General features: G+C 41.9%; 2 protein-coding genes across 5 annotated transcripts in view; one reads left to right on the forward strand and one right to left on the reverse strand.

The window, feature by feature from the left end:
• Positions 1–329: 329 nt before the first annotated feature.
• Positions 330–9,285, reverse strand: UBE2T (ubiquitin conjugating enzyme E2 T). Of its 4 annotated transcripts, XM_008072792.2 has the most exons (7): positions 9,221–9,285; positions 4,871–5,029; positions 4,144–4,213; positions 1,916–2,021; positions 1,707–1,805; positions 1,505–1,582; positions 330–776 (listed from the first exon to the last, which is right to left on the reverse strand). In XM_008072792.2, exons 2-7 carry the CDS (start codon positions 4,977–4,979, stop codon positions 651–653), a joined length of 588 nt encoding a protein of 195 aa, XP_008070983.1. In that variant the 5' UTR covers positions 4,980–5,029; positions 9,221–9,285; the 3' UTR covers positions 330–650. The 4 variants fall into 4 exon arrangements, with proteins under 4 accessions (XP_008070983.1, XP_021561992.1, XP_021561994.1 ...); XM_021706317.1 differs by lacking the exon at positions 9,221–9,285 and having other exon boundaries at positions 4,871–5,045; XM_021706319.1 differs by lacking the exon at positions 9,221–9,285 and having other exon boundaries at positions 4,867–4,972.
• A 6,833-nt stretch (positions 9,286–16,118) lies between these two features.
• The window catches only part of LOC103275384 (protein phosphatase 1 regulatory subunit 12B), a 108,507-nt gene continuing 101,785 nt past the window's right edge, over positions 16,119–22,840 (forward strand). Inside the window, exon 1 of the mRNA XM_008072794.2 lies at positions 16,119–16,562. Coding sequence (XP_008070985.2) covers positions 16,272–16,562 — 291 coding nt within the window. The 5' untranslated portion in view covers positions 16,119–16,271. The remainder of the gene's footprint in view (positions 16,563–22,840) is intronic.

The following is a 22,840-nucleotide window of genomic DNA, read 5'->3' on the forward strand; positions in this document are numbered from 1 at the left end:
CTGAACAAATTAATTACTGTGGTAATTCTGACCAGCTATATAAATCACAAAAAGTGAAAGCTGCAAAAAATAAATTAATTAACAAATGGCCTATTACCTTCTTTCCACATTGTTGTAAGACTTCTAAAAATCCCTGAAAGCCTAGAGACAATTTAATTCTTTCTACCAGCTATTTTATATCTATGTCAAACATTCAGTGTCCTTAGTGACGGTGGTAAATTGGCAAAATAAAGGACAACAATTCCAAATATTTTAACATCCTGATTATATTATAGCTCTCTGACCAGTTAACTCCCAGACACACATTCAGAATAAACACATACTCAGCATTAAATGATTATTTATTTTTCAGGTTTAAAGGATTTCAAAATATGTATGTATAAGATAAATAAAACAAACTACACTCAGAATCACTGTAGAGCAGAATACATAAATATACAGGGTCTTTTATAGGACAAAAATTATAATATTATCAAATAACAAAGAATAACATTCAAGAAAGGTAGGCAAATTAGACCATCTTGACAAAGAATGGTCCAGGACATTCTTGTTTAAAGTAATACTTGTCATGAAATGATACTAGCGAGTTTCATTCTGATTATATAGTTAGCATACAAGTTCCTGTCCTAAGATGGACCAGGACAAATCCCCTAAACACCAGGACAAAATTTCTTTTCTATGCCTCCTTGCTGTCCGGCTTTCCTTTTCTGTGTTGAGCTGTGTATTTCAGAGACAGCAGCCTCTGGTAGATTATCAAGCATCTCTTCCTCATCAGCCTAGAAAGGGGTAGATAGAGTGAAATACTTCAAGGTTCACACAAATGCCAGGATTGAGAACAATTAAGCTCTGTAATATTATTTACAGGTACTTTCTTGCTGCAAGATTTATATGTTACATTGTACATGATATTTCCTCCAAAAGCATATTCCTCAATTTTTTGTATTTTTAATATTTTATTTCTTTTTACAAGTAACACAATTGCTACTTAACTGAACCTTAAGGATGTTATAATTTAGCAAGAACCAGGATGTGCTAATTACATTTCCTGCAATTTGTATTTTGTTAAATGAGGAAATTCTGTCAACTTAAATGGGAGGAAGTTTTTCCTTCTCCCTTTTTCTATGAATGATCCCATAAGAAATATAAGTTCTCCCTTCCTATTTCTGTGACTAGTCCCTGCAAATATAGTCTCTTCTCAGTGTGAAAAAGACAATTTAGAAAAAAGAATCCGAGTCACCATCTCTTCCTTTCTGTTACCCTAAAGAAAATTTTAAAAATTAACCAGATGCTGCCTGCCCTCTAGTGTTGCCAATAGATGACTACTGTTGGTTGAGCTACTAGAATATTTTGCTGAATAATTATTTAGAAGGTTACAATAGAAGAAAAAGATCAACTAGTCATTCTAGAGTACAGTACAAGGTTGGCAGATCTAATAAATGTTATTTATACATATATATGGAAACATACACACTTAATGAACTGACAATAGTAGCAAACATCATACCCTCTGTCTTGCGTGTTTCTCTGTCCACTGCCTGGCATTTTTGAGGAAGACTGGCTTATTATATTTAAATTCTGAGGACTGAGATGAAATAAGAGAGTTAATGGAGAAAAAAATGATTTACAGGAATAAGCTACAGCTGCTGTAGCTATCTCCACACATGAAGGCTTAGAGGTATAGAGAAAACAGAAATGGGGATACTTACTATGTCAGCCATGAGTGGGTCATCAGGGTTGGGTTCTGACATGAGCAGCTGAATAGAGGTCAATACAGTTGCAATGTTGAGGGATGGTCTCCAGGCACCCTATATACAAACAAACAGTTGTTTTTATATTAGAATATGATTCTCTAATTCAAGTTTTATAGATGAAGAAAACAGAATGCTATAGAGTCAATCTTTTACCCACAACTCACTTTTGGTGGCAATTTGAGAACATCTAAACAAATCCTTCCAGCTGAATCAATGTTAGGATGATAAATTGGAGTGAGAAATCGAATCTGAGGAGGTTCAAATGGGTACCTACAAAAGCACAGGACAACAGAGAATTTTAATTATAATATTGCTTTTTAAACATATTTAAAATAGTTTACTGTTGGGAAGCTGAGATGGGCAGATTGCTTGAGTCCAGGAGTTCGGGACCCAGCCTGGGCAACATAGCAAAGCCTCCTATCTACAAAAAATAAACACAAACAAAAAAAACAAAACCAAAATTAGCTGGAAATAGTGGCACATGCTTGTAGTCCCAACTACTCAGGATGCCGAGGTAGAAGGATCACCTGAGCCCTGGAGGCTAAGGCCGCTGTGAGTCATGATCGTCATGATCATGCTACTGCACTCCAGCCTGGGTGACAGAATGAGACCCTGACTCAAAAAAAAAAAAAAAAAAAAAGTTTTCTAGTCACTAATATACATATAAAAATAATGTTGGTGTTGTAGAAATATCAGGAAGACAAACTTTCTCCCTAAATTTGTACTATGAAAATTTACAAACAGAAAAGTTGAAATAAATAGAAAACACTTCTATATTCACCACCTGGATTCAAATCACTCTACCATCTAGATACTTTAGCATCTATCTTTTTAGAATAAGGATATTCTCCTATATAACTGCAATTCTATTATACCTAAGAATTCCCTAATGTTTATTGTTCAGATTTCATTGTTCCCCACAGGTTTTTTCTTTTAAATAGTTTGGATTTTCAAAGCAGGACCCAATTAAGATTTATACATTACATTTGATTATGTCTCTCTAGTGAGACATAAACCTTGGCAAGTTCCCAGTCTATTTTCAGAAATGATGTACCACATGATTACTAAGCTATTCTCAAGACTTTAACAACTTTGGCCAGGGTCCAACCTGGTGATTAAATATCTACATTTCAACAGTTAGATATTCATTTCTTATTCTGTAAAACTACAACAACTGGCTGGGCTCAGTGGCTCAGCCTGTAATCCCAGCACTTTGGGAGGCTGAGGTCAGTGGATTGCCTGAGCCCACAGGTTCGAGACCAGCCTGGACAACTTGGTGAGACCTTGTCTCTACAATTAAGAAAAAAATTAGCCAGGCGTGATAGCACATGCCTGTGGTTTCAGCTACTTGGAAGCCTGAGACGGAAGGATCGCCGGACCCCCAACAGATTGACACTGGGGTGGCAGTGAGTGTGCTACTGCACTCCAGTCTGGGCGACAGAGTGAGACTCCAACTAAAAAAAAACAACAAAAAAAACCCCAAAACTACAACTTACCTGATGAAAGTCTTAAAGAAGACTTGAATTAAAAGGGGTCTTAATATTGAGAAAGTAGAATAGTGATTGCAGAAGGCCGAGAGCAGGGAAAAATGAGGAGTTATTATTTAATGGGCTTGAAGTATCAGTTGGGGAAGGTGAAAAGTTCTGGAAATACATGGTGGCGATGAATGCATTTTAATGCCATTGACCTGTACATTAAAAAATGGCTAAAGGCTGGGCATGGTGGCTCACACCTATAATCCCAGCACTTTGGGAGTCTGAGAGTTCAAGACCAGCCTGGGCAACTTGGCAAGCCCTCATCTCTACCATAAATCAAAAAATTAGCTGGGCGTGGTGGCACACGCCTGTAGTTCCAGCTACTTGGAAGGCTGAGGCAGATCTCCTGAGCCCAGTAGGTTGAGGCTGTGGTGGCCGGGAGCGTGCCACTGCACTCTAGCCTGGGAGACAGAGTGAGACTCCAACTCAAAAAAAAAAAAAAGGCTAAAAAGGTACATTTTGGGATAGGCATGGTGGCTCCCATCTATAATACTAGCACTTAGGGAGGTTAAGGCAAGAAGACTGCTTGAGCACGGATTTCAAGACCAGCCTAGGCAACACAGTGAGACCTTGTCTCTACAAAAAAAAAAAAAAATTTAAAAAGGCAAATTTGATATATTTTACCACAATTTGAAAAATGGGGAGGGCCTTTAATTGATCTAGCCCATTATTTTAGAGAAGAAAACAACTCCAGAGAGATAAAAACAACTTTCCCAATGTCACACAAGTCATGGTGAGACTAGGATTAAAACCCATGTCCTTTGACCCCTACATTTAATGTTCCCTATCTACTACATTGCTCTGTCTTCCAATAACAGCACTTTATTCTGTAGGTTGAGAATCTGATTCAAACTCACCTCTCAGGAATGATAACTTCCAGCTTGAAAACACCTTTCTCATAAGGTGTGTTGGTTCCACCTAAGATTTCTTAAAAGAGATTTGTTAAAAGGGAATCAGATGATTTGAATTACCACTCGATATGGACCTAATGAAGTCTACGGTCCTAATAGAGAAACTAGCTCTAGGACAATAATTCTCTCTCAGGGCTTTAATAAGTCTTCATACAATATGTCATGATGTTGATGTACCCAAAAAGGTTGTTGGTGTCAAACAAAAGAAATAAAGAAGATCTAAAACAGAAGTTGCAAAATGTTGGCCACAAGGCCAAATACAACCTGCAGATTTGTTTTGTTTGGACTGCAGTATTCTAATCACGGATGTTTCCTGTCTGGTCTCACAGATATTTGAGATGGTGATCTTTGGTCTAAACACTGCTCACTGCTTTCAATCTTTTGGCATAATAAAAAGTAAAAGAAGCATGAAATGTCAAGTAAACCTTTTATGAATGTAAACAAATGAGGGTAGAAAGACAGTAGGGTACTTTGACCTTACAACTCCTCACTACTTAAGAATATACAAATGTTTGAATTTTTTTTTTTTTTAATTTTATTTGAAAGATGTGGAGTTCAGGGTTAGGAATACAAACGTTGATTATGCAGGTACCCTTGTTGATGCAAATATTTGAATTTCAAGCACAATCTTCAATAGGGTCATGACTCATCACAGGCATGACATGATACCTACGAGCTCGCAGATCATCCATTTGGTCTTTATCTTGCCAACAGGTGATGCCTGGGGGTGGCTCTGTGGCTAACATGTGCAGTTCTTTCTTCAGACGGGAGGCTCTCTGCATGATTTCCAAGTAAAAGGAACCACACACAGTTCACTCCACAGTGGAACTGGCTGGGATGCACCGGGGAAGAAAAGGGACAACCATGAAATAGTAAGCCATAGTGACTAGAGTTTTTTTTTTCCATTTTTCAGAACATGGCTTCTATTTAGAGAGGGATACATTCCCCTTGTTAATCTCTATTCTGACAAAGGAATGAGTAGTTTTTCCATTTCTTTCTTGTGAACATTTTATCTACTCAAGTAGATAAATTTTTAAAATAAAAATAATGCAAAAAGTTCTAAAAAAACCACTACTAAAGGTTTTAAATGAATGTGTTTCCACTGATAAATAATGAACTCATGAGGCCAAGGCCTGAGTCTGATTTTGCTCACCAATGAATTCTTAGCATGCCTGGCATCGTAAGGGACTGGACTTGACAAACATTAGCTGATAGTTGGCATTCTTGTTCAATTTCTAACCTTAAAGGGAAAGCTTTCAACACTATGTTTATCAGTAATATTGACCTGTAATTCTCCATTCTAATTTTGTCCTTATCAGGCAGCAAGGTTATGTTAACCTCCTAAAATGAGTTAGGGAGTGTTGTCCTCCCCACCCCCATATTATAGATTAGTCTGGGAGATAATCTGTTCCTAGGTTGGCAGAACTCCATCTGGTCCTGGTGTTTTCATTTTGAAAAAATTTTAAACTACAAACCCAATTCATTTAAATATTAAAGTATTATTCAAGTTCTTTATTTCTTCCTGAAAGGAGGAATTTAACCTTTCACAAGTTAAATTGTTCTACAAATGGATCTATTTCATTTTTTAATGTTCAAATTTATTTGCATAAAGTTTTATCTTTTTAATCTCTGTGATATCTGTGTGCTTCCATTTTCATTTTGAAATTATTTGTGCCATCTTTTGTTTTTTTTTGATCAGTCTTGCCAGGCATATATCAATGCTATTAGTCTTTGCAAGAAGCACTTTATAGTTCCTCTGTATGACATTTATTTTGTTTCAATAATTTCTGCTCCTATCTTTATTATTTCCACCCTTCTACTTTCTTAGTTTTCTTTTTTAAAACTTAGGTAATATGGTTGTAAGTAAAAAACCTAAAACTGTGTTTTTCTCTGTGTCACATCACAACAATCATCAACACAGAAAACTTGTGTGACTAAATGTGTGGAATTAGCACAAAAAGACATCACTTTGGAGATTGTAAGAATTATAGGAGTTGCATGTCAGGAAATGGGGTAGAACACAAACAGTTCACAGTATCATGACACTTAATTTTCATTTTTCTTCAATTTTTTTTTTTTTTAAGAAAGCAGGATTTATTGAGAGGACAGAAAAGATCCCACAATGGGAAGGGACCAGAGGGGGTTGCCCTCTTTTCAATTATAAACATGTAAGGCTATACATTTCATCCTAAAGTTTTGATATACATAATATTCTTTTATTCTCCATATTTTTTAATTTCCCTCATGATTTCTTCTTTTTTGGTTGTTTTTTTGAGTCGAAGTCTCACTCTGTCGCCCAGGCTGGAGTGCAGTGGCACCCTCACAGCCACCACAGCCTCAACCTGGTGGGCTCAGGCAATCCTACTGCCTCAGACTTCCAAGTAGCTGGAACTACAGGTGTGCACCACCACGCCCAGCACATTTTTTGATTTATTGTAGAGACGAGGTCTTGCCATGTTTCCCAGGCTGGTCTCGAACACGTGGGTTCAACATATCCTCTTGCCTCTGCCTCCCAAAGTGCCGGTATTACAGGTATGAGCCACTGTACCCGGCCAATTTCTTCTTTATTTAAAAACAAGTTACTTAATTTTCAGATGTGTGAGTTTCCTAGTTAAATTTGTTATAGATTTCTAATGTGTAGTTTATATCCTTTGAGTTTGTTGAGTCTTGCTTTATTGCAAAATATGTAATCAGTGTTCATAAATGTCCCATGTGTGATTAAAAAGAATGTTTATCAGCTGGGCCCGGTGGCTCACACCTATAATCCCAGCACTTTCAGAGGCCAGGGTAAGAGGATTGCCTGAGCCCACGGGTTCCAGACCAGCATGGGCAACTTGGTGAGAACTCATCTCTATAATAAATCAAAAAATCAGTCAGACATGGTGGCACATGCCTGTAGTCCCAGCTACTTGGAAAGCTGAGGCAGAAGGATCGCCTGAGCCCAGCAGGCTGAGGCTGTGGTGGTCGTGAGTGTGCCACTGCACTCCAGCCTGGGTCACAGAGTGAGACACCAACTCAAAAAAAAAAAAAAAAGATACTCCAGTAACTTTTAAAAAGTCCAAAAGTTAACTAGTACCTTTATCTCCTCCCAAACAATACAAGGACCTTAGCGAGAATTAACCCTACCTTCTGACTTATACTGTTTTGTATTTTAATTTTCATTGTATACTTTTCTTTAAACCCGATGAAGTATTGTTATTATTTTATGTAGTCAAGTTTGAAGAAATATAGGGTGAAAATTTTTCAAATATGATTTTAAAAATACTGGCTCATAGACCCAGTAAGGTCAAAGATATCCAGCCAGGATAAATAAATACTTATGCCCAACAGAATGACTTTTCGGTCAACCACAAACTGCATATAAGATAGTGTTCCCATAAGACTATAATACAGATAAAAAAAATGCCTGTCACCTACTAACACTGTAGCTGTTGTGATATTGTAGTGCAACACATTACCTTTTTTGTTTAGATACACAAATATTTGCTAATCAGTTCCATGGGGAAAAAAATAGATACACAAATACTATTGTGTTACATTTGCCTACAGTATTTAGTACACAAACATGTACAGTTTTGTAGTCTAGGAGCAAGAAGCTGTATACCATAGCCTAGGTGTGTAGTAGTCTACACCACCTATGTTTGTGTAAATATACATATACTATGATGTGCATAACGATGAAATCGCCTAACAAAAGCATTTCTTACAACATATTCTTATTGTTAAAACATACATAACTTTACAAAGAAAATCTCACATAGGGATGTTGCAAATAAACTGCTAAGAACCAAAGAGGCCGGGCACGGTGGCTCAAGCCTGTTATCCCAGCACTTTGGGAGGTGGAAGCGAGAGGATTGCCTGAGCCCAGGGGTTCGAGACCATCTGGGCAACTTGGTGAGACCTCATCTCTACAATACATCAAAAAATTCGCCAGGCATGGTGGCCCATGCCTGTAGTTCCAGCTACTTGGAAGGCTGAGGCGGAAGGATCGCCGGAGCCCAGCAGGTCGAGGCTGCGGTGGCCGGGAGCGGCCATTGCACTCCAGTCTGGGCGACAGAGTGAGACTCCAACTCAAAAAAAAAAAAATCACAACTCCTGGCTGAACACAGTGGCGCACGCCTGCAATCCCAGCACTTTGGGAGGCTGAGGTGGACAGACTGCCTGAGCTCAGGAGTTCAAGACCAGCCTGGGCAACATAGGGAGTCCTTGTCTCTATTTATTAAAAAAAAAAAAAAAAAAAAGAGGAAAAAATTAACCGGCGTGGTGACACGCGCCGGCAGTTCCAGTCACTCAGGAGGCTGAGGTGGAAGGATCGCCTGAGCCAAAGAGGTCGAGGTTACCGGGAGCCGTGATCATACCACTGCACTCAGCCTGGACGACAGAGTGAGACTCTGGCTCAAAACAAAACAAGCAAGCAAGCAAGCAAAAACAAAACAAAAAAAAACACAACTCCTTTTCCAGCCATGAGTACATCGCAATTCTTTACACCGTTCAAAGGTCACCCTCTCTGTGCTCCACATCAATGTACCCCGTGTGACTTCATCTGACAGCCTCTCCTCATTAGGGCGAATTCCTTGAAGGCAGGTCCCTACCCTTAAATTCTAAGTCTTTTGTATCCAGTGCTGTAGTCAATTTGAATAATTCAGGAACGAAACGTGAGCCTGGACCAGAAGCTGAAGGTGAAAGAACAGCCTGTGCACATCCTGCAGCGAGTGCCGAACATAACTACACAATTCACACGATTAGGTACATTTAAGTAAAACTGGCAGTCAGGTCTGTTCCACTGTGGCAAATTCCTCCCTGTAGTGGCCACAGGACAGCTCGGAGATCTCCGGCCACGTTTTCATGGCAAAGGCACGCTCAGCCCCTCCGCTTAGCAGAGGCTTTTCTGAGGCTCTCCTTTCCGAGGAGAGGAAAACTCCCATGCTAAGCGGACACAGGACTCTTTCGCCCCAGAGGCCACAGTGACCTCCTCCAGGGTGCACTCTCTCAGATGGGGTACAGGAAAACGCTCCGTTCTTACCTGCGCGAGCGCACCTCTCGCCTCCGCCGCGCGCGCATCAACCGGCTAACTGCGCCTGCGCAAACCCGGACGGTTGGCGTGGCTCCGCCTCCCGTCCTGCGAGGATTGTGATTGGCCCACGGGAGAGGCGCGCAGTCGTCTATTGGTCAGTGCTCAAAGCCGGCTTTCACTCACGCCGCATTCAAGTTGAAGCGCTACAACTTCCTACACCTGGATGCTCAACGCTGAGACACCTCCGGACGCTCAGACCTTCACTCTCACGCCGCATTCAAATTGAAGCGCCACCTGGTGTGACCCGTGTGGTTACCAGTTCGGTTACAAGGTTGGCTGCGTTTGTCAGAGCAAGGAGGGAGCTGGAAATCACCTACTAGGAAGAACGGGGAGAGGAACGTTCGGAAATATTTAAACTGGAGAAAGGAATGCGTGATAGCTGTCTTCATTTATTTTTAAATGTTTTTCACATGGCAGCGTTTGCTACTTCAGAGGACACGTCTAAGACCAGCGGATGAAAGTTGAAATTGAGCAAAATTGAGCTCAATAAAGCATTCTATCAGTTAGAAGCTTGAAGAACAAAGTAGATAAACTTGGGAGGTAGTGAATTTCTCCATCCCGGAAGTGTTCAAGTGGAAGTTGCTGAGGATCGTGCACAAGGGATACTTGCTTTGGGTGGAAGTTTGGGATAGATGTCTTTTAAGCCGTCTTCCACCTCTAGAAGTACAGTACTTTCTGACCAAGGAAGTAGCTGTTTATAGCTAAGCCGACTTTGGCTTCCCAGAGCTGCCTCTACCAGAGATGAATGCTCCATGAGAGCTGAAGTTTGGCCCAGACCTGGCTTGACTCTAAAGGACATGGCTGGAACTAGACTAGCCCTTGGGAATACTGTGGGTGAGGGAAAAACAAGCCTCATCTCACTGCTGTCAGCTCATTGTGTGGCTTTGGAACAGAGGGGGCATAGGACTCATGATCAGTCTCTCTCCAAACTTGGAAACCAGTATAATTTTGGCCCCTGCAGTGATTTTGACTTTTTGTATAAACTGATGTTAAGAAGCAACCGGTTCCCCGTGACCACTGCATAGTATGTTTTCTCTCCTCAAGAGACCCACACGTTGATGAGGACTGTAATTTTACCCTGATTCCTCACTTTAGTTGTAGGAATGAACCAACTAAATTTTTTTGTGAAATCATGAAGCAAACATAAGGAATCTTGTTATTGTCCGGTTTAAATTTCCAGTTAGCCGTTGGGGTTTTGCATTTATTGTCAGCATTTACTCAATGTAGTAATGTGTTTTCTGTCATCATTTTAGAGTTGCTGTTTATTTTACTACTGATATTTCAATTTAATCCTCTCAATGTCTGTCTTTACTTCACTTATTCCAACCCCAACTATAACTGAGCCAACGAATTGTATCTCAATTACAGTTCTGTCTTCAGAGCTGAAATTGATTACTTTCTTGGGTCGTTCTCTGAGAAATAGGTCTTAAAAATGTCTCTTGGCAAAAACAAGAACTGCATTGAGCCTGGGGAAAGGAGAGATGATATGATCAAACAAGTGAATATCGTAGTTTTGGCAACAGAAAGAAAAGGCAAGAAAAGGAGGATGGAAGGGGAAAGAAAGGAAGAAAAGGAATCAGGCGGAGGGTGAAAAAGAACCCTATGCACTAAGTGTACAGTTTCCATTTGTCCACCAGAGGGTGGTATGTTAACTGGTGGGAATAGAGGCCAGGCTAAAAGATTTTCATCTATGGGGTCACTGCTTTTTCTTATTTTTATTTTTTGAGACCAAGTCTTATTCTGCCACCCAGGCTGGAGTGCAGTGGCATGCTCACGGCCATTGCAGCCTCGACCTGCTGGACCTGCTGGGCTCAAGCCTTCCAAGTAGCTGGAACCACAGGCATGCGCCACCATGCCTGGCTATTTTTTGATTTGTTGTAGGGACAAGGTCTCGCCAAGTTGCCCAGGTTGGTCTCAAACCCTTGGGCTCAGGCAATCCTCTTGCTTTGGCCTCCCAAAGTGCTGGGATTACAGGTTTGACTACCAGGCCTGGTCTTGGGTCATTGCTTTTTAAAATGGAGTATTCTAACTTAAATTATTTTTTAAAGTGTAAACATGGAAAATCCCAGCACTTTGGAAGGCTGAGGTGAGAGGATTGCCTGAGTCCAGGGGTTCAAGACCAGCCTGGGCAACTTGGCAAGACCTCATCTCTACAATAAATTAAAAAAATTAGAACAGGTATGGTGACTTAAGCCTGGAATTCTAGCTACTTGGAAGGCTGAGGCAGAAAGATCCCTTGAGCCCAGCAGGTTGAGGTTGCAGTGGCCTTGAGCATGCCACTGACTACAGCCTAGGCCACGGAGTGAGACTCCAACTCAAAAAAAAAAGTTATTTTTTAAAAGTGGCTTCATATAAGAACACATCATAGCAGGCTCAGTACATTTAAAAGTATAAAATTATATTTTATTTGTATACATGATTATTTTGTCAGGATTTTACTTGTATATAAAAATATTTTTAAGCCGGGCACAGTGACTCAAGCCTGTAAGCTCAGCACTTTGGGAGGTCGAGGCAAGAGGATTGCCTCAGTTCAGGGGTTCAAGACCAGCTTGGGCAACTTGGTGAGGCCTTGTCTCTACAATAAATAAAAAGATTAGTTGGACGTGGTGGCGCATACCTGTAGTTCCAGCTACCTGGAAAACTGAGGCGGAAGGATTGCTTGAGTCCAGCAGGTCCAGGCTGCGGTGGCTGTGAGCATGCTACCATACTCCAGCCTGGGAGATAGAGTGAGACTTCAACTCAAAAAATATATTTATATATATTTTATTTAAAATAGAGTGGTTATTTAGAAAATTTAAACTACTATACTTGCTTAATGAGCTGATTGTATAACTTTTTCTGGGGACCCTTGTTGGATAAAATGTTTTAGAAAAAAATTTGTATGATTTTAGTTTTGAAAGCCTTTTCAAGTCATAGATAGATGAATGTTCTCATGGCATTTTTTTTTTTTTTTTTTTGCTGAGCCTGTTAAATTCACTGGATTATAATAATTGTTACCCCACTTTTTTTTTTTTTTTTTGAGTTGGAGTCTCACTCTGTCGTCCAGGTTGGAGTGCAGTGTCACGCTCACAGCCATCACAGCCTCCACCTGCTAGGCTCAGGTGATCCTTCCACCTCAGCCTTCCAAGTATCTGGAACTACAGACGTACGCCACCATACCTGGCTAACTTTTTTGTGATTTATTGTAGAGACGAGATCTCACCAAGTTGCCCAGACTGGTCTCGAATCCTTGGGCTCAGGCAATCCTTTTGCCTCGGCCTCCCAAAGTGCTGGGATTACAGGCTGAGCCACCGTGCCCGGCCTGTTACCACTTTCAATAATCACTTAGCCATAAGATATATTTCTTTTTCTACAGGTAGGCATCCACTTAAATTATCCAAGGAACTTAGCTACTCACACTTTAAAAAACCCCAAAACTCTCCAAACGGTGTATTACACTCTTACCATCACAGGGAAAAATAAGAAGAAAAGAAACACATAAAATAGGCATAATAAAGAAATACTTCCTGTTTCCTGAACTTTCTAGTTTTGAGACTGAGTTCTTCCTGTTGAAATTTAAGCTCATATCTTTTGGAAAAGTAAGGATTTTATATGGACTTAGTTAATTTTAGCTTATTTATACAACTAGAACTAGATCGGTCTGGTTTCTTTATTCTGAAAACAACAAAAAAAATGTAGCCAAAAGTAACTACTTATTCCTGAAAAATTTATCCCAACTTTAAAATCCTTATTAGAAGACCAATATGTCAGTAAAATATAAAGTTAAGTTATATACAAATATATTTTTTGAAAAGCTATCATATACCAGGAGCATAATATTGAAATGATGCATGAAGATTGTGGACAGGGTTAGGTCCTAGCTGAGTTGTCTTACCTGTGTAATTTAATTTCAATTTTCTTTAATCCTTTAGAGAGAGTTCTATTTGGATTATTATGCTCACTATTATCTGTAAGAAGCTAAATAGAAAGAGGAAGGGTGATATGGTTTGAATTATTGTTCCCTCCCAAATCTCATGTTGAAATGGGATCCCCAGTGTTGAAGGTGGGGCCTCGAGGGAGGTATTTGGGTTTTGAAGGTGGATCCTTCATGAATGACTTGGTGCCCTTCTGGGGGTAACAAATGAGCTATTGCTCTATTATTAGTTCACGGGAGAGCTGGTTGATAAGCCTCTGGTATCTCTTTTTCTCTCTCTTGCTTCTTCTCTTGCCATGTGACATGTCTGCTCTGCCTTCTGCTATGATTGTAATATTCTTGAGGGGGTCACCAGAAGCCCAGCATATGCCAGTACCATGCAGAACCATGAGCTGAAATAAACCTTTATTCTTTGTAAATTACTCAGCCTCAGGTATTTCTTTCTTTTCTTTCTCTTTTCTTTCTTCCTTCCTTCCTTCCTCCCCTCTCCCCTTCTTTCTGAATCAGAGTCTCACTCTGTCACCTCAGCCTTCCAAGTAGCTGGAACCACAGGCATGCGCCACCACACCTGCTCATTTTTTGATTTATTGTAGAGAGGAGGTCTTGCCATGTTGCTCTGGCTGGTCTTGAACCCCTGGACTCAGGCAATCCTCTCGCAAAAGTGCTGGGATTACAGGCATGAGCCACCACGCCTGGCCAACCTCAGGTATTTCTTTTCTTTTCTTTTTCTTTTTTTTCGAGTTGGAGTCTCACTCTGTCACCCAGACTGGAGTGCAATGGCCGCTCCCGGCCACCGCAACTTCGACCCGCTGGCCTCTGGCGATCCTTCCGCCTCAGCCTTCTGAGTAGCTGGAACTACAGGCGCGCTGCGGCTACCACGTCCAGCTAGTTTTGTTGTTGTTGTTGTTGTTGTTGTAGAGATGAGGTCTCATCAAGTTGCCCAGGCGGGTCTCGAACCCGCGGGCTCAGGCGATCTACTCACCTCAGCCTCCCAAAGTGCTGGAATTACAGGCTGAGCCACCGAGCCCGGCCAGGTATTTCTTTATAGCGATGCAAACTGACTAATATAAAGAGGTTCCATATCGACAAGTTACAAAGTAAATCTCATAAAGAATTTTTAATTGTAATATATGATGAGATATGGCAAATTCTCTGGTGACTGTAAATAAATGCATGTAGCAAGGAAAATGAGGTTGTATGAGATGTATAGTATTACGTCTTGATTATTTTTATGTGCACTGTTATTCATAGTTCACAAAGATGCTGTAAGACTTAATTAGTATTTATAATGTACATAAAAATATTCAACTAAACTATATTGTAGACAGTATTATTAAGCATAATAATATTTTGGATTTAACTGTCACTTTTCACTTGAGGCTCTCAGTTCATGGATTTCCTCAACATATGATTCCCAGTTCATTTCAGATGAAACTGAGGAAAAGGCAAATGTTCACATGACAGAATACAATAGTTTTTCTTTATAATATCTTTATCATTTTGCAATACCTTTTTTTTTTCTGAGTTGTAGTCTCACTCTGTTGCCCAGGCTGGAGTGCAGCGACATGCTTATGGCCACTGCAGCCTTGATTTGCTGGCTCAGGCGCCATCCTTCCACCTCAGCCTTCCAAGTAGCTGCAACTACAGGCATGCACCACCACGCCCCGCTAATTTTTTGATTTATTGTAGAGATGAGGTCTCGCCAAATTGCCCAGGCTGATCTCAAACCCATGGGCTCAGGCAATCCTCTTACCTCAGTCTCCCAAAGTGCTGGGATTATGGGCATGAGCCACTGCGCCTGACCTGCAATACTTTTTAATGAAAAATTTCAAACATACAGAAAAGTTTAAAGAATCTAATACTTGCATATGTTTTCATGTATTATGGATAACACATTTAAGTATATTTTGTCCAGGGCTAGGGCCCTGGAGGATATAGTTATTAAATCAGTTGGATGGACATATGTTTTGTAACCAAGTCATAGTGAATATTAAAATGTCCTACTTGCTGCCTTAGGAGTTTAGTATGCTCCACAGTGTCTCTCTCTCCCTCCCTTTTTTTTTGGTGAGAAAGGAGAATTTATTGAGAGGACAGAAAAGCTTCCACAGCAGAAGGGGACTTGAGGGGGGTTGTCCTAACTTTGTAAAAAATCATGGAACACAAAACATCCATACTATTTTGTAAGAATTTAAGATCCGTGAAAACAGTAGAGGAGGAGGAGGGAAAGAGAAGCTAATATTTATTGAGAGTCGATATATGTCAAGGAGAGTACTAGGAACATAAGAAAACAGAGTCAGAGAAGTCAAGTAATTTGTCTACTAATGTTAATTCAATTTGAATTCAAAGCTTAAGCTAGTTTCTACATCTAGATGCATTTTTTTCAAGACCTTTTCTGGGCCTAGAATAAGTGTCCATGTTGAAAGTATTTATGTAAAACGTGTAATACTGTATCTGTTTGTGTGCTCCTTCTCCCCACGCACATCCACATTTACTGTGATTAATCCACATGCTAGTAAAACTCTAGATTTAGAACCAGGACACAGATTCCAGTCTTTTCGGTACTTTATGTCTAGCTCTCTCCACTAGAAAACAGGAACAATTACTGCCCCTCTTCTACTCTATAGGACTGATGTGATAGTTGGGGAGCTAAGAGCAGTAGTCATGGCAGGAATAAACTACGACTCCCAAGACGTCCAGAGGCAGAGCAGACGCCAGTCCGGAAGACAGTTCTCGCTTTAGGGCAAAGGTGACCCCTCTGGGTCCGGTGGCGAAAGAGAAGCCGTCGGTCCTCGCCTCTTTTCTGATGCATTCAGGGATTTGTAGTTCTCTCACGGCCATAAACGTGCCCTCAAGGCAGGTAGCTTACTGCACGTCCCGTGATGACCCGCGGCCCGGGCAGCGCCTGCGCATTGAAAGCGGAGGAGCGTGCGGGCGGCGCTAGTGGCGGGAGGAGTAAAGATGGCGGTGCGGCGGTCTCCGCCTTCTGCTCCCGGTTAAAGCGCTGTGGGGGGAGGCGATAGCGGCAACCCTAGCCGCAACAGAAATTTAGGGGTGGTAGTTTCGGCAGTAGCTGCCGAGGCCGTAGCAATGGCGGAGCTGGAGCACCTGGGAGGGAAGCGGGCAGAGTCGGCGCGAATGCGGCGGGCAGAGCAGCTGCGGCGCTGGCGGGGCTCGCTGACAGAGCAGGAGCCCGCGGAGCGACGAGGCGCGGGGCGGCAGCCGCTGACCAGGCGCGGTAGCCCCCGGGTCCGCTTCGAGGACGGTGCTGTCTTTCTGGCCGCCTGCTCTAGCGGGGACACCGACGAGGTGAAAAAGCTTCTGGCAAGAGGTGCCGACATCAACACAGTCAACGTGGACGGCTTGACAGCCCTGCACCAGGTAACTCCTTTCTCGGTCTTACTGGCGTCGGGTCTCCTACGAATGATCCTTTGACCCTGCGAGCCTCCCCAGGGGGAGGAGTGTCGCCGCCGAGCCCTCCTGCGCGGACGCTGCCTCTTTAGGCTAGTCGGTTTCATTCTTGGCCAAGTTTCTCCACTTGTCACACCCCAGAGTCTATACCTGAAGGAGTAGTGTCACCCCGCAGCCTGGTCCCCGCAGCCTGGTCAGTGTTTGTATTTCCCTCCACCTACTTGAGTTGTCATGGCTACTGGTGATTTTGTCCCTGGTGTTATCCCTGCGGGTTAGTTTTCTTCACTTATGTCTGGTTGGCGTACCTACACGTCATGTCATTCGTCTGCATAGTGTCATTTGTCTGATGCCATCTCAGAAAATTCAGTTTTCTGTGTGTCCCCATTATTGGCTTAGATCACTTAAAGAGTAAAGCCCTGTACTGGGTTAAGGCAGGCAGGTCTGAAAGCACACTTCTTCTTTTGCTGGTTTGTAGTGCTTCAAAACAGTTTATGTCTCCTCCAGGTTATAACTCCTAGGAGAACCCCCCAACCTCATTGTTAAATGGTGTCTTATTTTCTTCCCAGGGGACTACCTCCCTGAGGGCGTCCTATGGAGAACTGAGCTATTGAAACACTCTGTTTAATGCTTATGGAATAGCCTTTCTAGTTTTCTTTTTTTCTAAATCTCTCTATAGAAATCACATGCCCTATATATTGCTCTAGTATGTAGACTGTGGATGATCTGTGCTTGGTAATAACACTTTTACTTCTCTCACCTTATGCAACAATATTCTGTATCGACTATCATAACTTAAGTATGCTCTCTCTCCCCGAGTGGAAATTCATCAGCTATTTTGGGGCGCTGAGAGCTGGACACCCACTCTTTTTTTTTTTGAGTTGGAGTCGTACTCCTTTACCCTGGCTGGAGTGCAGTGGCATGCTCATGGCCGCCCCAGCATCAACCCCGCTGGACTCTGGTGATCCTTTTGCCTCAGCCTTCCAAGTAGCCAGAACTACGAGCGTGGGCTACTAATCCTGGCTAACTTTTTGATTTATTGTAGAGACAAGGTCTCTTAAGTTGCCCAGGCTGGTCTTGAACCCGCGGCCTCAGGCAATCCACTCACTTGGCCTCCCAAAGTGCTGGGATTACAGGCTGAGCCATGGAGCCTGGCTGACACCCACTCTTAAGCTTTCTTATTTTTCTACTTCTGCTGTCTGTGCGAAGTGAATGTGTTTGAATGAGAATCTACTTCTAAATAATAGTTCAACTTTATGTCAGACCATTTCCCTAAATACATTTAGCTAATAGCATATTACTTCTCACTGTGCTTGCAATTCTACTCTTTCAGGTGGAAGAAGCTTCTCTCTCTCTCTCTCTCTCTCTCTCTCTCTCTCTCTCTCTCTCTCTCTCTCTCTCTCTTTTTGAGTTGGAGTCTCACTCCATCGCCCAGGCTGGAGTGCTTTGACACGCTCACGGCCACCCCAGCGTTGACCCACTGGGTTCAGGTGATTCTTCTGCCTCAGCCTTCCAGGTAGCCAGAACTACAGGTGCGCACTACCATGCCCTGCTAATTTTTTGATTTATTGTAGAGATGAAGTCTGGCCAAGTTGCCCAGGCTGGTCTCAAACCCATGGGCTCAGGCAGTCCTCTCACCTCAGCCTCCCAAAGTGCTGGGATTATAGGTGTGAGCCACTGCGCCCGGCCAGATACTTCTCTCACTTTTTTTTTTTTGAGTTGGAGTCTCACTTTGTCGCCCAGACTGGAGTGCAGTGGCCGCTCCTGGCCACCGCAGCCTCGACCTGCTGGACTCTGGCGATCCTTCCGCCTCAGCCTTCCAAGTAGCCGGAATTACAGGCATGCACTACCACGCCCAGCTGATTTTTTGATTTATTGTACAGATGAGGTCTCGCTGCCCAGGTGGGTTTCGAACCCGCGGGCTCAGGCAATCCACTCACCTCAGCCTCCCAAAGGCGCAGGATTACAGGCTGAGCCACCGAGCCCGGCCTTCTCTCACTTTTGTTGTTGTTGTTGTTGAGGTCTCATTCTGTTGGTTAGGCCGGAGTGCAGTGACACAATCATGGCTCACCAAAACCTTAACCCCCTGGGCTCAGGCGATCCTTCCACCTCAGCCTCCCTAGTAACTGGGACTATAGGTGGTGCCACTATACCCGGCTAATTTTTTGACATTTTGTAGAGGCGAGATCTCACTATGTTGTCTAGGCTGCTCTTGAAGCCTGGGCTCTTGAACTCCGCCTGCCTCAACCTCCCAAAGTTATGGGATTACATGTGTGAGTCAACACTCCTGGCTTTACCCTATTTTGTGTTCCTTTTTTTTTTTCTCATAACAGTGCCCATTTAAGGTAGTAATCTATATTTGTATAGTGCTTTGCTATTTAAAAATTATTTCCGGTGGACACACTTCATCAATAAGGGTACCTGATCTCAAACTGAGGACCAATGGGAGGCCCAAACGTTTCCTGCACAATGACCATTTGTATACCTATCCCTGAATTATACTCCACATCTTTAAAATAAAAATAAAAATAAAAAATTATTTCATATGTCGTACCTCATGTGAGTCTCAGCAGTGATCCTCTAAAGTAGGTGTGGCAGGAAGTGTTGTTATTCCCATTTTATAGATGAAGAAACTGAAATTTAGAAAATTGTTGCCTGTGCTAAATTAGAAGGGAGTGAAGTTGCCCATAGGCATGGAGTTTTTAGATTTAAATTCTAGCGCTCTATATCCTACTTAATAAGGAACTGAATATAAAATAAGATAGAAGCTAGGAGAACCATATTAAGTTTTAATTAAATTTTAAACTTTAAATTTCTGAACTTTCTAGAAAGGGGTTCTTGTTTTTCAGATGTATTTGGGATGCAGGAGATTGAGATCTGGATTCTGGAAGAAATCATTTAATGGGTTTATAGAGGATAGAGAAATAGAATTCAACTTTCTAGTTGATGTGTTCTGTTTTTGAATCACTATTCTATCAAAGCATAGTTTTCTTAGTGTAACTCAGTAGCCTTGTTTCTTTTAAGGTGATACTACTAGCTGAATGTGGTTCTTATCATACATGTTTTAATATCGCCCTGAGAAAAGCTCCTTCTTTGAGGTCATGGTAGATCTCCTTCTCATACCATACTTTTCTGAGCCCTTCTCCCAAGGCTGACCACCTTGGTTCCTTTCCTTTCTCTTCACCACCACCCTAGATTGTGAAGTGCAACATCTCTCAGTACTACACTCTTGACATTCAGTAATCCCTTGAAATAGGAGAAGGGGATGATAGCTATGGGATTTTTTTTTTTAACACCTGAAATGCAATATAGGCATTCCTCCTTAGTTACAGACCTGGCAACGAGTTGAACTGAACAGGTATACTCAGTACTAGACAATTTCAGCTAAAGATTAAGCTGCTCAAAGATTTGAGGTCTTCTGTTGAGAAACCCTCTTTTGAATCAAGACAAGGAGATTTTATTGGCTTAGGAACTCTTTCAAGCCAGTTTCCGAAGAGTTATAATATGTTTCTTTAAGATCTGGAGAACTCTTAAGGTATATAAAAAAGATTATTTTTAAAATGTGAGTCTGGAGCCACCAGTAGCTGAACCACCTACTTTACAACTGATTTTTCAACTGTGAAATGGAGCGTGAATGGTACAAGTATCTGAATTATTTGGTTAAAATATCCATCTGTTATACAATCATGGCGTGAACTATCTGGATTCTTTCTTTTGGCCATGACCACTTGACCAACTGTGGATTATCATCTTGGCATGTGAGAAGAAACCCCCAGATAATACTGGGGGCAATTTTTCTCTTACTCCCACAAGGTCACCGTAGATGATTTGCGCTAGAGGTTGTGGTGCTTGGATACCACTTTTGACTTTGAGAATTTCTTTCTTGGCAGCCTTTCCTGAGACCATGAGGTGCTTGAGTCAAGGATAACAAGCTCCAGGGGGCCTATTAATAATACTTGAAATAGAAATGGGATAAGAAGTATCGCAAAGATTAGACCAACTCTGATGAAAGCCTTGGAAACTGATGCAGACTAAATTTTGGTGACCAAATTAAGATTCAGTGTGTATGCTGTTAGTGTCCCAGAGTCATTAATGAATAAGGTTTTAATTTGATTATGTTACCCTTGAAAGCACTTGTTTGCTCACAAAGGACTTCCATTTCACTTTTGCTTACACATTACAAGGCAGGAATGTGTGTTAATAATTCTATGTTGATCAGTACTTCAAAAAATTTCTTTTGGCTGGGTGTGGTGGCTCATGCCATAATCCCAGCACTTTGGGAGACTGAGGTGAGAGGACTGCCTGGGCAACTTGGTGAGACCTCATCTCTACAATAAATAAATTTTAAAAAATTAGCCGGATGTGGTGGCGCAAGCATGCCTGTAGTTCCAGCTGCTTGGAAGGCTGAGACAGAAGGATCACCTGAGCCCAGCAGGTTGCGGCTACAGTGGCCATGAGCGTGCCACTGCACTCCAACCTGGACGACAGAGTGAGACTCCAAATGGAAAAATTTATTTTATTGATTATTAGCACCTGTCTTGGTATCCTTAGCATCATAATCTTGGGTGTGCTAGCTAGATATAGGCTCTCAGAAACTATATCTGCTGAATTATTGGGCTGTTGTAGGAGATAAGTGCTTGCTTTCAGAAAAGAGATTTTCTATGATTTATTAACATGAATGCCTACTTATTTCTTTAGTATATATTATATTGGTACTTAAATCTGTGCCGAGTCTGGTGAGGGATACTAATGTCAGTCCTTATAGATCTTGTCTCTAGCCCAGTCTGATCAGTCTTCATTTGGAGGGACCAAGGAGATTAGAATAAATCCATACTTGACTCAGTTCAGGTTGTCTTTGTAATGGTCTCAGGGTCCAAATTTGGACCTTCAGTGTCACCCCAGATTAGAATTCATTTTTAGTTGAATGAGCCTTTGTCATTCTAGAGTTGCCTCAGTCTGACCCTGTTGCCTCAGGGAGGTTAAAATTACATATTTCTCTTAATTTTTTTATTTTATTTTTGAGTTGGAGTCTCACTCTGTTACCCAGACTGGAGTGCAGTGGCCGCTCCTGGCCACTGCAGCCTCGACCTGCTGGGCTCCGGCAATCCTTCCGCCTCAGCCTTCCAAGTAGCTGGAACTACAGGGGCATGCAACCACGCCTGGCTAATTTTTGACTTATTGTAGAGATGAGGTCTCGCCAGGTTGCCCAGGTAGGTCTCGAACCCGCAGGCTCAGGCAATCCACTTACCTCAGCTTTCCGAAGTGCTGGGATTACAGGCTGAGCCACCAAGCCCGGCTCATATTTCTCTTGAAGAGAGGTGGAAATAGGGGCAAATGAGAGGAGGAGGATAGGCTGAGCAATTTATGTTCATAGTGAAACAGAAGAAGAATAGAAAGCCATGTGTTCAGTTCAGTATAAACTAGTATAATTTCTTTCTTTCTTTCTTTTTTTTAATCTGGAGTCTCACTCTGTCGCCCAGGCTGGAGTGCAGTGGCACACTCATGGCTACACCCTCCACCTGCTGGACTCAGGCAATCCTTCCAAGTAGCTGGAACTACTGAGAGAAGGAGGATAGGCGTGCCACCACGCACGACTGATTTTTTGATTTATTATAGAGACAAGGCCTCACCAGTTGCCCAGGTTGGTCTCAAACCCTTGGACTCAGGCGATCCTCTCGCCTCTGCCTCCCTAAGTGGTGGGATTACAGGCTTAAGCCACCGTGCCCGACTAAATAGTATATTTTCTTTGCTAATTTATAGGGTAAAATAAAACTTGTGTCCTTAAACTTTTATTTTATTCCAAGTTTATTCCAAGTTAATTCCAAGAACTATTCCTCTTATAGTTCCGTGAAGTTACTTTTGCTTTAGCCTGAATATTGATGAATTGTGCTTAGTGTCAGAACCTGTGACAATATGGGATTCAGAAAATTCTGTAAGCTCCTTTATTATTGTGCATCTAGAATAGTTATCCACCTGAGTCATTTTAGTAGCTTACCTCTTCAAATTGGTTAATATGATGCATCAGACTATGTTGGCCACCTGGCCCCTTGCCGTGTGTTAGTACCAAGTTTCTGTACCATAGTGAACCTCAAAGCCAGATTTGGACTCTTTTTTTTTTTTTTAAAGTATAGAAAGTAAAGTGAGTTTCATTTGTTCCTAGCCACTGAATTTTTCTTCCCCATTCTTTTTTTTTTTTTTTTTTTTGAGTTGGAGTCTCACTCTGTCGCCCAAACTGGAGGGTAGTGGCCGCT

This window comes from Carlito syrichta, unplaced genomic scaffold (genome assembly GCF_000164805.1).
Source record: "Carlito syrichta isolate Samal-C Ts95f unplaced genomic scaffold, Tarsius_syrichta-2.0.1 Scaffold315412, whole genome shotgun sequence".
Classification (NCBI taxonomy): Eukaryota; Metazoa; Chordata; class Mammalia; order Primates; family Tarsiidae; genus Carlito; species Carlito syrichta.

Coding starts and splice junctions, on each gene's coding strand:
- UBE2T (XM_008072792.2), bottom strand. CDS start 4,979: ATGCAGAGAGCCTCCCGTCTGAAGAAAGAACTGCACATGTTAGCCACA. Junction 2,022..4,143: donor GAAGTTATCATTCCTGAGAG/GTGAGTTTGAAT, acceptor GTGCTTTTGTAG/GTACCCATTTGAACCTCCTC. Junction 1,806..1,915: donor TTCTCAAATTGCCACCAAAA/GTGAGTTGTGGG, acceptor GTTTGTATATAG/GGTGCCTGGAGACCATCCCT.